At 37.9% G+C, this 15,566-nt stretch overlaps 1 protein-coding gene across 6 annotated transcripts in view; it reads left to right on the forward strand.

Moving 5' to 3' along the window:
* LOC117402636 (KH domain-containing, RNA-binding, signal transduction-associated protein 2-like) overlaps positions 1-15,566 on the forward strand; it is a 172,147-nt gene that overhangs the window by 104,846 nt on the left and 51,735 nt on the right. For all 6 annotated transcript variants that reach the window (XR_004544476.3, XR_004544477.3, XR_004544478.3 and 3 more), the window contains 2 exons: positions 9,663-9,790; positions 11,955-12,144. Coding sequence is in view for 3 of the 6 variants with exons in the window: in XM_034003976.3 (XP_033859867.1) it covers positions 9,663-9,790; positions 11,955-12,144 (318 nt within the window). In the remaining 3 variants the exon portion in view is untranslated. The remainder of the gene's footprint in view (positions 1-9,662; positions 9,791-11,954; positions 12,145-15,566) is intronic.

Here is a 15,566-nt window from a genome sequence, read left to right on the forward strand (position 1 = left end):
TAAGAACTACAGGCCACTTAGATATTCAATTGTTTTTATAATTATACATTAGTCTAACACTATCAAAAAATTTAGCCAATCAGCAGTTTCTAAACTGGGGTAGTGTGTGGTTGCGTTGGACCTTGACAACAAGGGATTGTGTATGAAAATGTTTTAACAAAAAACAACCAGGTCAGTGCAAGAAATATTCAAGTAAACAACAGTACAGTGGTTGCAGACATCAGTTAAATGATATTGAAATGTATTCAAATGAAGAAAACAGCATGGAATTGGGCAGGGATCTGGAATACTAAGTCGGTGCAAACATTATAATGAGATGCAAGGAGGATTTTGCCTTGCACTTGGGCAATTGCTGATACTCCAAAAACATTGCACCTCCTCTTACAAGATGCAAACCATTGTAGAAGCGAGTAATTAAGAGCTGTATGAAACCACACACCTTCAGAGACCTGTCATTGGCTTCAGGATGGCTGCTGTGGTACACTTCCTGATGCGGCGACACATGGCTCTTGTTGAGGACAGGCAGGAAAACTTTCGGAGGAGAAGGGCAAGACGAAGAAGACCCTGCATATTCAAACCCAGGGTCACTTTGTTTGGTTTGATTTTCGTGCTCCACAAATCTCCTACAGCGCATACTGCTCTCTGTACTCCTAACTCACCTCAACTCTGGGCTGTAAGTGTGGCCGCTAAATAGCTCGATGCACAGGCGGCGCTCATTGCAACCTTCATTATCATGATTGCAGCTCATTATTTATGCGTGTTGAGTAATTTGTATTGCTCTTAAGCTTACATAGGCCGCAAAATAATTGCCTGGCCACTAGGCAATTTGGATTTTGCAGCCCATCCTTACATCAGCCCCAAAATGTACATATCAATGCATATTCTTCAAGGCAATTTGTAGTCTATCCAGCCAAAGTATAGAGACTATTTTGCACTGGTTGAAGGATATAGTTCATAGAAATGTATTTAAAGTTTAAAATCTAGTAGGTTTTCTTTTTGTTTTGTTTTCATAAATTGACAAAGTAATTTCATAAGAGCAATAACACACTCCAGCGTGTACAGTAGTTAATTGTTTCTTTTACTGCCCACAATATTTCACATACTGTTAATGATACATACTTGTATATCCTCCAGTTTACAACCATTACATATTCAATTTACTTAATATTTACAAACCATTATATCAGAGGTGGCATACCCTGTACACTATGCCTCCTGAGATGTACTGTTTTTGTTCACAAAACAACCATGTAATGCATAGTTTACTACTAGAGAAAACATTAGTTTTCTGCAACACCACAAATACTGTACCATGAATCAAGCAAATTGTATTACTTGAGAAGTAAAGAAAGAATATTTAAACATTGAATTAACCTTTAGATTTTGGAAAATGAACTGTTTACTTCAGAAATGGAGTGTTCTACCTAGCATGACTACTGTATTTGACAAGCTGAAATGGTTGAGCTACCACAATATAGCAGCTGAGCAGTAATGGCATCCTCACCCACACACAATGCTATAAGTATTTTATTTTAGTGCATGTGGAATTCTAATTTAGAGATCTTGACCTGTATTTATAAAGCAGGAGCATGTCAGGAAATGTTTTGGACTCCACTGTAATCATTGTCATTGTAATGCTTTATGAATTCGTATCTTTGTGACCACCGTCTAGGGGTGGATTTAGTGCCAAAATACAGCAGTTTATTTTGTCTTAATTTAAATGTGTTTTAATTATTTTAATTTTTTTTCTTCCCACAAATGACAGGTAGTTGTGTTATAAGTGGTATAAACCACGAAGGGCTGTGTGGTTCCGATGATATATACTACTTCTGGGGTGGTTATATATCATGGGAACCGCGCGGCCCTTCGTAGTTTACACCTTTATGTAAATATATATTTATGGCTTCTCGTATCATTTCTATGCTGATGATGCCCAGATCTTCCTCTCCTTTCCCTCCTTTGACTCCGACATTTCCTCCCGTATCTCTACCTGCCTCTCGGCCATCTCCTCCTGGATGTACTCACATCATCTCAAACTCAACCTCTCCAAATCAGACCTCTTTTTCTTCCCCCTCTTCCTCCCCCACCACTGATCTCTCTATCTCTATTCCTCTTGAATCCACCATCCTCTCTCCTTCCTTATCCACCAAGAACCTCGTGGCATGCTCCTGTCGCTTCTTCCTCAGCAACATGCACAGAATTTGCCACTTCCTCACCGACTACTCCACAGCTCCTAGTTCAGGCCCTGGTACTGTCCTGCCCTGATTACTGCAAGTCCCTCCTGGCCAGCCTCCCTGCCTCTGCTATCCGTCTTCTGCAGCTCAACCAAAACTCTGCTGCTCGCCTTTTCCCTTCCTCGTTTCTCCCACGCTACACCGCTGCTGTGTTCCCTCCACTGGCTCCCTATCGCTGCTCCCTATCATCCAATTCAAAACTCCTGTTCTCCCCTATCACTGTCTCAACCTTTCTGCTCCCTCCAGTCTCCAGACTATCATTTCTCCCTACACCCCCTCTACCGGCAGATTAGCTGTACCCCCTCTTCACCCTTGCCCCTCAGTGGTGGAACAACCTACCCACGGATATCAGGACTGCTCAGTCCCTGACCACCTTCCGGTGCCTCCTCAAGATATTCCTGTTCAGACAGCATCTGTAAACCTTACAACTCTCGATTATACTGGACTATATGGCACCCAATTGTACCAGTACTTGCATCAGCTTATACTTGCACGGAACTGCTCCATGCCCTGCCATATTCTACCACTGCTCTTAATTATAACTACTTCCTGTATCTTGTACTTGATTTTACTCTTATAGGTATCCATATCCACATTTTTTCCAGTTGTTCTTATTTGAAATCGTTCTCATCCATGTATCATACTTACTATGTGCTCTTTATGGACTTCACTCGTATAAGCAAATATTTTTACCATAAGTTAACTGCTCTTAGTAGAACTTACTGTATTCTTTATTTTGCTCTTATTTGAATTTGATCTTATTTTCTGTATTTTATAACTGCTCTTATCTGTAATGTGATATTTTGTAATGTGATATTTTACAATGTGATGCTTTGCACTGTGATACTTTGTAAGAATTGCAAGTTGCCCTGGATAAGGGCGTCTGCTAAGAAATAAATAATAATATTATCAGTCCTTCTCAGTGTCATTTTTTATCTTTGAATTTTTCAAAGTTTCTTTTAGTATCTTTTTTTTTTAATTTACCACTGTAACAGGGCAGCATCTCACTATAAAAGAGGGCCACTGACACACCCCTGGGCAGATGAGTCTGAGCATGACAAGGTAACAAAGCCTTGCTGCCTGTGAGTACATGCCACTGACCACCATGTGTGGACCTAGGGTCATGGCTGCGACTAAACAATACTTTTTTAGTTTAGGGGGTTATAAAATCCCATTCCAGTATAGTTAGTGGTGTGTAAGCGGGAGCTCCCTGTACAGTGGAAACAGCGCTCAGTCGTCTTAATGGCAATTTTGTAAAGCTGTTTTTTCAGTGTTTTTGTTTTTTCATTTTTGTATTCTCTTTTTGATTTTACACTTCCTCAGTGCCCACCCGTGCTCTACCAGCGCTCATATTGTCACAGGTTTTTTTTGGTTTTTTTTTACAAATAATTCCTGGGCGCCTATGAGGCATTTCAATGTCACTTACTGTGTCTCTCCTGTTCTGTCAGTAGATACCCTTAACCCCCTTCTCACTACCACTATTGAGTGTTTTAAAATGATGTTTGAAGTACTGAGGCAATTGCATGGCTTTTAATCCTTTTAAGACATTTTATAGTTATGCTTTATTCCGTTAATCTATTGCTACATTGAGCTGTCTTTACTCCTGCAACCAACTCATTGTGATTTGCCACTGCAATGCTCAACAATTACAGTTTACAGTACACTGTAACCTGTCCTGTTTAGAGTCCTGTCCTGCAGTGTTTCCATTTTTTTCTTTTGGTAAAAACAGTTAGCCCCCAGGGGTAGTAGCACTTTGTAACATTTGATAGGTTAATTTTAAATCCAATAAGATTTTTGTGTTTGTATTAATATAATATTATATTTCTGAGGCTTTAAAGTGCCTCTGGCCTCCTCACATGAGATTAATGGGGGGAAAAAAATGCGAGGCCAAGATCTGCCCATGATAAAATACAGATTAAACCCATCAATAAATATTAATAAAATAATTTCTAGACTAACTATTCTTTATGTGCTTAGTTAGGCCCAGCAGATATGTAATATAAAGTCTGGATAGCATAGCTTCTCAGCTCATTATACATTAGCTTTGAAGTATCTGAATTACTAAAATGTGATTGTTGCACATGACTGCTTTTTGAATGAAACTAAAATTGGCTCTGCTGTGAGCCCTGTTCAATGAAATTCTCTGTAACATTTTTGCGTATTCTGTGCTGCAACTAATTGTTGATTGAAAATCCTATTTCATAAACTGCTTCCTTTGGAGAATAAAGTTTGCCATATGTTTCAATATGAATTAAATTATTTTAGACACTTTCATTTGCAAAGTATTATTTAAAAAGTATTTTTCTTGTTTAATTTTCATTTTGGTATAACAGCGCTATGAAACAGTGTGGAGTAGTGGTTAGGGCTCTGGACTCTTGACTAGAGAGTTGTGGGTTCAATCCCAGATGGGAGACACTGCTGCTGTACCCTTGAGCAAGGTACTTTACCTAGATTGCTCCAGTAAAAAAAAAAAAAAAAAAAAATACTGTATAAATGGGTAATTGTATGTAAAAATAATGTGTAAAAAAATAATGTAATTGTATGTAAAAATAGTGTGATATCTTGTAACAATTGTAAGTCGCCCTGGATAAGGGTGCCTGCTAAGAAATAAATAATAATAGTAATAATGAGGGTATGTGCCTGGTTTGCGTTACTACTATAATACTGATTCCTTTGTCCTTCACTATTTGTTACAGTAATGGCTTCTTTTTCATTTCTGTATCCCATGTTCATCACACCATTCCTTTCTCACGATTTGGGAGCTAAATAGAAGTTAAAAACAGGGTTACATCACATGCATCACATAATTGCAAGCTTCAAATTTTATTGTTGTTGAAAGCTGTTGGATTTTAAGAGATTAAGGGACTGATGTAAGGATAGGCGTAGTGCAAACAATTGCGGCTGCAAAATCGAAATTGCCTAGCTGCCAGGCAATTATATTGCATTGCGGCCTATGTAAGCTTAAGAGCAGTACAAATTACTCAACAAGCACAAATAATAAGCTGCAATCATGATAATGAGGGTCGCAATGAACGCCACCTGTGCATTGGGCTATTTAGCGGCCGCACTTACAGCCCAGAGGTGAGGTGAGTTAGGAGTATAGAGAGCAGTAGGCACTGTATGAATTTTGTGGAGCACGAAAACCAAACCAAAAAAATATGTCAGAGGAAGGGCAGCAAAGTCCTCTTGGAGCACAGAAAAGACAAAAAACATTTTCTGAGGAGCTGAGAGTCCTTACGGCTGATGTTACTCAGCATGAAATTGAGTTATTTGGAAAAGCCTCAGCCAACATCAGTTATGCTACTAAAGAGGCCAGAAGGTGAGCTATAGTGGAGAAAGTTAATGCTGTCAGTGTTACCAGGTGGACAGTCAACCAGTTGATGAAAAGATGAAATTCGGCTGTTAGGTCTAGGATGACCTGTGTGGAGCGAGACGATAACGCCTTACCACCATCCCCCGGCATCCCAAACAAAGAGACCCTGGCAAAATCCTCCTTACGTCTATAATGTTTGTGCCTGCTTAGTATTCCAGATCCTTGCCCAATCCCATGCTCTTTTCTTCATTTGAATACATTTCAACATCATTTAAATGGATTAATGATGGCAAAGTGCTAATTTGATAGCAGGTGCAGAACGACAGGTGAAAAGCATTCTTTACATACGGCACATTTTTAGTGGCTGCTAAAGTCCCACCTTGCGGCCACTATTCACGGTTTGCGCATTTGGCTGCAATATGGGTATTTTGCAGCAGCAAATCACCTTGCACATATCCGTACATCAGCTCCTAAATCAACAAATGTGGGAGGCTTGGGGGTCCAGTGGTTAAGAAAAAAGGCTTGATACCAGAGGGTTCCAGGTTCAATCCCAGCTCACCCACTGACCCCCTTTGTGTGACCCTGAGCAAGTCCCTTTACCTCCACTTTACTTGCTTTATACAATCAAAATTAACTGGATTTTGCTTTTTAAATACAGTTCATCACAGACTTCCCTGGCACTTTTATTTTTTAATCAACACATTTTGCTATGAATATGATTTATACTATTTGCAGAGGAAGATTATTACCATTCTGCAACCTTCTCTTCAGGTACATAATAAGCACATTTATTTGCTATGGATTTACAAAGAATAATTAATTATCTCAATAAAAGCATAAACTTGATAGGTCAGATGAATAGAGTAGTTAAAGCTTTTATTTCAATATGTACACACAGGGGAATTGGGATCTTTGTGAAGTACGAGCTGTCTTGAATGTAAGGTTATGAACTATAATAATATTAAATATTCAGCAGGATGTTCTATCTCTAGCCTTCTCGTCTAATAGTTATGAAAGGTGTCACATTCATTTGAATGTTGCTCTGCTGTGTATGTCAAGATACTGTCCAGATGTCTCACCATTTCTCTATATGGACGCATGCCTTTATTTCACAAAACACATTCTGTAAAACCATGACATTTAAGCGCATAACCTAGAACATTATATATATATTATATAGAAAGTGTACACCCCCTTTCAAAATGTTCACCTTTTGTTGCCTTATAGCCTCGAATTAAAATGCATTAAAATAGTTTTTTTTTCCATTTATCTACACATCCTACCCCACAACTTCCAAGTGAAAAAAATATTCTCGAAATTTGTAGAAAATTAATTAAAAATAAAAACTGAATTAGCTTGGTTGGATAAGTGTCCACTCCCCTTGTAATAGCAATCCTAAATTAGCTCAGGTGTAACCAATCACCTTCAAAATAACACACCAAGTTAAGTGGCCTCCACCTGTGTTAAATTGTAGTGATTCATATGATTTCAGGATAAATTCAGCAGTTCCTGTAGGTTCCCTCTGCTGGGTAGTGCATTTCAAAGCAAAGACTCAACCATGAGCACCAAGGAGCTTTCAAAAGAACTCCGGGACAAAGTTGTTGAAAGGCACAGATCAGGGGATGGGTATAAAAAAATATCAAAGGCCTTGAATATCCCTTGGAGCACAGTCAAGACGATTATTAAGAAGTGGAAGGTGTATGGCACCACCAAGACCCTGCCTAGATCAGGCCAGCCCTCCAAACTGGATGACCGAGCAAGAAGGAGACTGATCAGAGAGGCTACCAAGAGGCTAATGGCAACTTTGCAAGAGCTAAAGGCTTTTATGGCCAAGACTGGTCAAAGTGTGCATGTGACAACAATATCCCAAGCACTCCACAAATCTGGCCGGTATGGTAGGGTGGCAAGAAGGAAGCCATTACTCAAGAAAGCCCACCTTGAATCCCGTTTGAAGTATGCAAAATAACACTCAGGAGATTCTGTAGCCATGTGGGAAAAAGTTTTGTGGTCTGACGAAACTAAAATTGAACTTTTTGCCTAAATGCAAAGCGTTATGTTTGGCGCAAACCCAACACAGCGCATCACCCAAAGAACACCATCCCTACTGTGAAGCATGGTGGTGGCAGCATCATGTTATGGGGATGTTTCTCATCGGCAGGGACTGGGGCACTTGTTAGGATAGAAGGGAAAATGAATGGAGCAAAGTACAGAGAAGTCCTTGAGGAAAACCTGCTGCCTTCTGCAAGAAAGCTGAAACTGGGAAGGAAGTTCACCTTTCAGCATGACAAAGACCCAGAGGACACAGCCAAAGCTACACTGGGGTGGCTAAGGAACAAAAAGGTAAATGTCCTTGAGTGGCCAGTCAGAGCTCCAACTTAAATCCAATTGAAAATTTGTGGCATGACTTGAAGATTGCTGTTCATCAACGCTCCCCAAGGAACTTGACAGATCTTGAACAGTTTTGTAAAGAAGAATGGTCAAATATTGCCAAATCTAGGTGTGCAAAGTTGGTAGAGACCTATCCCAACAGACTCACAGCTGTAATTGCTGCCAAAGGTGCTTCCACCAAGTATTAACTCAGGGGGGTGGAGACTTAACCAATTATGATCTTTCAGTTTTGTATTTTTAATATATCATTTTTTTTCTCAATAAAAACTTTTTTCCCCTTTTTTTTGTATGTTCTCTTCACAATTAACAGTTCATTTCCTGGAAGTGCTTACTATAGCTACATATTTATAATTTTATTTAAAAAAAAAAAAATTCAGTTCACAATCACGTTTAAAAATAGATATCCTATGTATTGTTTTCTGATCTCTGTATGCTGCTGATCAAGCTTGAACCGCACATTTTATTGTGTTGGTTGTATTTGTAATTTTTAAATTACTGCCCCTAGTACATTTTGGTGGTGGTCTCAATGGGTAAATTTCCTGGTTAAATAAATACATAAATAAATACATTTTAAACAATTTTGTTTACAGTTAAGGATAATAAAAACAATAGCATCAGTAATAAAACCAATTTAAATTCAATGGATGTAGTAATTGTAACAATTTAATATGCGATTAAAAACGAGATTAACTTTTTTAATCGTGAGATTAATCGCGATAAAAAAATGTAATCGCTTGACAGCCCTAAAATATATATATATATATATATATATATATATATATATATATATAATAAGGCAGTTCTCACAATTCCATTATAATTATAATTTGAATATATGAAAATCCAAGCTCTTTATTGTCAGTGTAACTGCAAAGATTTGCCTCCCTGATGTCCTCATAATATTAGGAATGATTTCTAGAAATAGAAATCATATGATCATTTAATACTTTCGCTTTCCAGTTAACACTTTCTTTTCAACACAATGCTGCACCAAAACAAGAGGCTTGAGTAGTGTTTAGTGACAGCAGAATATTTACCATTTTTGATTCTTTCATACATTCTTTCATTGGTTTTAATCGGTGTGCTAGATTAAATTAAATATATTCCCACACCACTGCTGAATGCAAATAAAGCCCTGAGCTAAAGTACAAAAATATAATTTCTGACGCCGTTTTACAGCAAGATGACATAAAAAACACATTCATGTGTAAGGTTTGACTTGCACTGTTGAAGTGCTTTCTGAATTCTATGCTATGCATAAGTCATAGTCCTTTTTTAAATATAACTAAAAGTAACTATGTTATTTTTTCACTTGAAATATAATGTGTTACCACATTTAGTTACCTCTATGAAAAAGGAACCATTACAGTAACCAGTTACTGAAAATGTAAATGGATTACAGTAATGTGTTACATGAAATGCGTTACTCCCCAACACTGCTAAATTCTGAAAGCTATGCAATGTGTTTCTGAACCCAATAAAGTTACAAAACCAGAAAAACAAGTCAGACTTTTAATGTGGCTGCTTGGAGTCCTAAGTTATTTTTTTATTTGCTTTAATTTGCTTTAGATGTGTTTTCCTTTCAGAAAGAACAGTTGGGAGAAAGCATAGTTGGAATTTAACCAGTTGAATTTAAAAATAAGGCCTTTGGATCTGGAAATGAACTGTTGAATTAAAGATGGAACTATCACTATTCTTCTGACAATTTTTTATTTTTTATTTGGCAGGATTATAATGATGAGATACGCCAAGAGCAGCTAAGAGAACTCTCGTATCTGAATGGCTCAGAAGACTCAAGCCGAGGGAGAGGAGTTGGAGGACGGGGCATTCGGCTCCCTCCTACAGTTGCTGCAAGGTGATGCACTGAAAGGTTCAAGCCATAATTATAAGTAGCATAAATGATTCACATTTGCATACATTATCTCAAATATTTTTAAAGTAATATGACAACAATACTAATTATGTGAATGTCACTCATTAGTTCCCATTGTAATACGTTCAGTAACAAGTCTGACCACGTCAGCAGCAATACAGGCACAGCACCTTCATCTCACAAACAATGTTAAATAATAGGTCCTTGAGGCAGACTATTTTACTTCTGGTCCATCTCTTCTTGGGGAGTTGTGTAAATCACATCAATTTCCCTAGATTTTATTGATTGGTATAGCATTTCTGTCTCATTCCTGCATCATTTGGAAACCCACGGAAGGGACTAAGCAGCACCTGAACGTGGGTTTCCAGAGGTTTTATACCACTGCCAACGCCTGTCTCTGTTCCAAAAAATGAGGTCAGGGACCAAACAGAAAAATCTGTTCCCTTATGGTGATTTTCTCGTACCAAGCAGAAATTCATAGATCCTCTAGGCATGCAAACTGCGGTATGCAGAGTACTAACTTCAATGTGAGCCATCTTAGACTGAGGATCAAACTTGCAAACTCCCTGAACCACAAGAACATCAATTCACCTTTAGGTCTTTCGATCCGTCAATATTTTTTGGATTCTTGAATGTTTTGAAACTGTGCTAGCTCTTGTTGACAGAATATTCCATAGTCATTATTAGGTTTTTTTAAGGTGTGCTGCTTCAGCATGGAATACGAATAGAAAATAGGAACAGGAGGAAATAGGAATAATATACCAATTCAGTACTGTCATTCCATTCTTCAGTGAACAACAATGTTAGTTTACTTCATGTATTTATTTATTTAACCAGGATATTTACCCATTGAGACCAAGGCCTCATTTACAAGGGGGTCCTGGAAAACAACAAAAAGATAAAAAGATTAAAAAGTACAAACACAATAAAAACGTGTCTGGTTCAAACTTAATCAGCAGCATACAGAGATCAAAGAATAGAATAAAAAAGACACACTGTCTATTTGTTAATGTGGACTGAAGGAGAAGCATTGGCAGGCGGTTCAAAGCAATTCCCAAATACGATCTTTAAAACCAGAGAAAGATTGATTATCAAATTCCATCTTCGTACTATGATGGAAACAATTCCACTGCACATCTTTGGGAGTTAATATGCAAAAGATAATTCTCCCATACATTTGAACCCTTGGAACAGCCAAATTAACAGAATCCTGAGAGTGTAAACTATAGCCAACGCTAGTTCTTTCCACCAGAACACACAAATAAGAAGGTACAAAGCCTTTAAAAACCTTAAATACAAACAATACCAATTAAAAAGGCTCCAGTTCATAAGTGAGAGCTAGCCTAGTTCTATCTACATACTGTATAACAATGATGTGTCAAAGGGGATCACTCTAGAGCAAATCTGCAACATGAATGATACATTACATCTAATTTATGTTTGCTTACAAGCAAACTGGTAAATATAATCACCATAATCGCTTATAAAATAAGAGCATTCTGAAAATATAATTTCTTGAGACAATGTCAGAAATAGACAAGTTGTGACAAATGTATTATACAGCGCCATCTTTCTTCAAACAAAGATTAGCAAAAAATGTAAAACCACCCTTACAATAACTCCTTACATGTACAGCAGGCATTCGAAAACAAGAATGGACAGCTGTTAAAATGATATATTCATGTGCGGATTAGTGTCACACTGGAATAGCATGAAGTGTTTCCTTACAGATTGACTGTGCTTTCAGTGCCACACTTGGGGGGGGGGGGGGGGGCTTTGGGGCATTAGTTCCTGTATCCAAGTGATGATTGTGATAAGGAATGATTTTGAAATGAGAAAAGATTTTCCATGTTGAATCAGCGCTGTTTGGCCTACCAGTAGTGACCATACAGTGCACTCAATTGTACTATATTATACTCAGTTGTTTGAACTAGTCTTTCTTATTTCTGTCCAACCCTTGTATGTTTCCACAACTATAGTAACTACATGATATTCCAGGTATGTAATTCACAATCCTATTCAGCTGCTGACTCACTGTGTGACATTGGCTGAATGACTTATCCTTCTCATACTAACTGTTTGGGGTTGGGGTTGAAGACTAAATAGCTTGGTCCAAAGTTTATCAATTAACAATTGGTTATTTCAGGGGCCGAGGAGCAGCAGTCCCTCCCCCTCCCCCAGGAAGAGGGTCCGTCACACCAAGAGGAGTGCCTGTGAACCGTGGATCACTGCCTGGTCTGCCAGTTGTGCCAGCCCCGCGTGCAAGGGGGGCTCCAGGGGCACCAGGGTACAGACCAGCCCCACCTCCAGCAACCCACGACTCATACGAGGAATATGTAAGTAAAGAACCTGCTCAGTTGCGCCTTTTTATAGTGTTCTTCTTGAAATATTTAAAGGTGCTACAAAAGATTTGTATTGCAAGACTGAAGAGTGTAAATAAAACATTTCTTCTTGCTTTGTCAAATGGTTCCTCCATGTGGTTGGATAAGTGTGTCGTAAGAACTGCTCCTGTTAGTGTCCTCAGTAACTTTTAACCTTAACAGTGCTTAAGCACTTCAGGTTAGAGTAAAGTCTAAATTAACATAGACAAGGTGTAACTGTCAGCAGTTTCTTCCAATACAATAGAATAGCCAGGAAGAAGCATTCTAGTGGTGTAAAATCATTCAATTGAATAGGTATTTATGCATCTGTTGATAGATATCACATAGAGTTAATGCTTTAAAAACAGCTTCTTAGGTTCTATTCTAAGAGGAGCGCAGAGAGCCCTGGATACATTTTCAGGGTTTAAATACAAGCTGAACCTTTTCACCCATCTTCCACAATCTGTTTTAAGTGCAAAGTCAAGTTGTGAAGCAGTGCTGCAAGTTAATGTCAAGCTGCTATAGCCACTGTATTTATATTTTTATATGTGGCGGGCAAGTGAATTTATTATCTTGTTTTTGTATCAAAGAAAGAAGTGCACACAGTGCATCAAGCATGATCAAGGGCATCTGTGCAGTCTTTAAAACATATGTTTTTACTTAATGGAGATGCTTGTCTTGCAAAGAGAACTCATTGGGTATCAGTGGGCAAACCTTAAAAGTCTTGTTTGCTAACCCTATGGAAAATTGCTGACTCCATCTCATGATTAGGGCAGGTTGCAATATGGTTCTTTACACGTTAGGAAAAAATAAAAACTGAACCAAAACAATTTTTCTACAGCCCTCAAATTGGGTATCAAAAAATAAATAGGTAGAGTGGTTATATGTAATATTAGATTAGATGAGAAATGTAGTTACGAGTGGACCTGCTGATTAAACAGATGGCATATTGAATCAATTCATTCATCATTCTCAGTGGTAGCTGAGGGTTATGACTTCAGCTTAGGTCAAAATTGAATTAGTTTATTGCCATTTTGTTTCTCATGCTTTGACTGTCCTCCAGGCTTTCCTTTCAGAAAAGAAACCAAGCATACATAAATTTACAGTCTTATTTGTGATGTAAAACAGAGGCTAGAGAGTAAGAATTTGCTAATTGTTGCTGAATGTATTGGCAAGTGTTGGACTTCGTTCAGTTTCAACTTAGAACAGAAGAATTCCAAGCAGTCTATAGCAAAGCAAAACTCCACTCCTAAAACAGCGTATCGAATCAGCAGGGAGTTTAGGGTGATGAAATAAACATGACAGTAGAGTACAGAATCATCTCTTCAGTTCACAAATTTGGCAAATTCCCAGTTAGGCCGTGCTGGCAGTAATTTTATATTTACTATACTGAATAAGGGCCTTTAACAAATACACTTTAAAAAAAAAAAAAAGAAAAATTCACCATTCTTTGATCTCTACTTCTGATAGAGGATGTACTGTATTTAATTTACAAAGTCCCGCATAAAAGATTAAATCTCAAACTGAACGCAATACAAATTCAAGGAAATGTATGCACATGGATTAGGGAATGGTTAACATGTTGAAAACAGAACATATTGATTAGAGGAGAAACCTCAAAATGGAGCGAGGTACCCAGTGGTGTACCACAGGGATCAGTATTAGGTACTCTGCTATTCCTAATCTACATTAATGATTTAGAATCTGGTATAGTAAGCAAACTTGTTAAATTTGCAGACGACACAAAAATAGGAGGAGTGGCAAACTCTGTTGCAGCAGCAAAGGTCATTCAAAATGATCTAGACAGCATTCAGAACTGGGCAGACACATGGCAAATGACACTTAATAGAGAAAAGTGTAAGGTACTGCACGCAGGCAATAAAAATGTGCATCATAAATATCATATGGGAGATACTGAAATTGAAGAAGGAATCTATGAAAAAGACCTAGGAGTTTTATGTTGACTCAGAAATGTCTTCATCTAGACAATGTGGGGAAGCTATAAAAAAGGCCAACAAGATGCTCAGATATATTGTGAGAAGTGTTGAATTTAAATCAAGGGAAGTAATGTTAAAACTTTACAATGCATTAGTAAGACCTCACCTAGAATATTGTGTTCAGTTCTGGTCACCTCGTTACAGTAAGGATATTGCTGCTCTAGAAAGAGTGCAAAGAAGAGCAACCAGAATTATCCCGGGTTTAAAAGGCATGTCGTTTGCAGACAGGCTAAAAGAATTGAATCTGTTCAGTCTTGAACAAAGACGACAACGCGGTGATCTGATTCAAGCATTCAAAATCCTAAACTGTATAGACAATGTCGACCCAGGGGACTTTTTTGACCTGAAACAAGGACCAGGGGTCACAAATGGAGATTAGATAAAGGGGCATTCAGAACAGAAAATTGGAGGCACTTCTTTACACAGAGAATTATGAGGGTCTGGAACCAACTCCCCAGTAATGTTGTTGAAGCTGACACCCTGGGATCCTTCAAGAAACTGCTTGATGAGATTCTGGGATCAATAAGCTACTAACAACCAAACGAGCAAGGTGGGCCGAATGTCCTCCTTGTTTGTAAACGTTCTTATAGTATCTGTTTGGTAGACCCTAAGTTATCTGCCATGTAATTAAGCTTTGTCAGACAGTGTTCTGCTTTAAGAATTAAGAACCCACGGGAAAGCTTTTTTCCCTCATGGTTACTGGAACACTGATCAACCATCCAATATGGGCTTTAATGAGATGAAATGTCAAGAGGCTTGATCTGCAAATGGAAAGAACTGATAGTGTAAAAACAAGACCTTTATTAGAAAACAGCTACGGAAATTTCTAGACACAAAGTGCATGTGAGGAAAGGATTTTTATTGGGAAATGTTTTGTTATGTTTTATAAATATTGCCTTTATTGTACACTCTTAAGATGTTCATCCAGTTGAAATTACAATGTAAAGCTATTTGGTGATATCAAACTCAGTATTATTTAGCAAATTTCCTTAACCTTCTGTCATATTTGGGTTTGTAACAATTTTGTTTATTGGCAGTTAGTGTCATTATAATTGTTCATTAACAGACAGTAAACCACCAGCTCTTGACATTTTTAAAGAGAAAGTACATGTAGCTTCATGTGTAATTGAATTATTATTGTTATATATTTTTTTTACATTTTCCTTTACCATGCTATGATGTTTGCATTGTGAAAGGTTCTGGGTTCTGTCACTCCAATATTCAGTTATCACTTTTCACAAAATCTCAATTTGCTTGACTTTGAGCTGCGCTGGTTACTCAATTCTAGCACTGATCAGCTGTCCACATTCCATTCAAATTATATGACAAGATGGCTTTTCAACTACCGGATGATTTAAGCACCCATGGAACTTTATTCAGGCTGCTCGGCACACAGCAATA

The sequence above is a fragment of the Acipenser ruthenus genome, chromosome 5, assembly GCF_902713425.1.
Source record: "Acipenser ruthenus chromosome 5, fAciRut3.2 maternal haplotype, whole genome shotgun sequence".
In the NCBI taxonomy this organism is placed as follows: Eukaryota; Metazoa; Chordata; class Actinopteri; order Acipenseriformes; family Acipenseridae; genus Acipenser; species Acipenser ruthenus.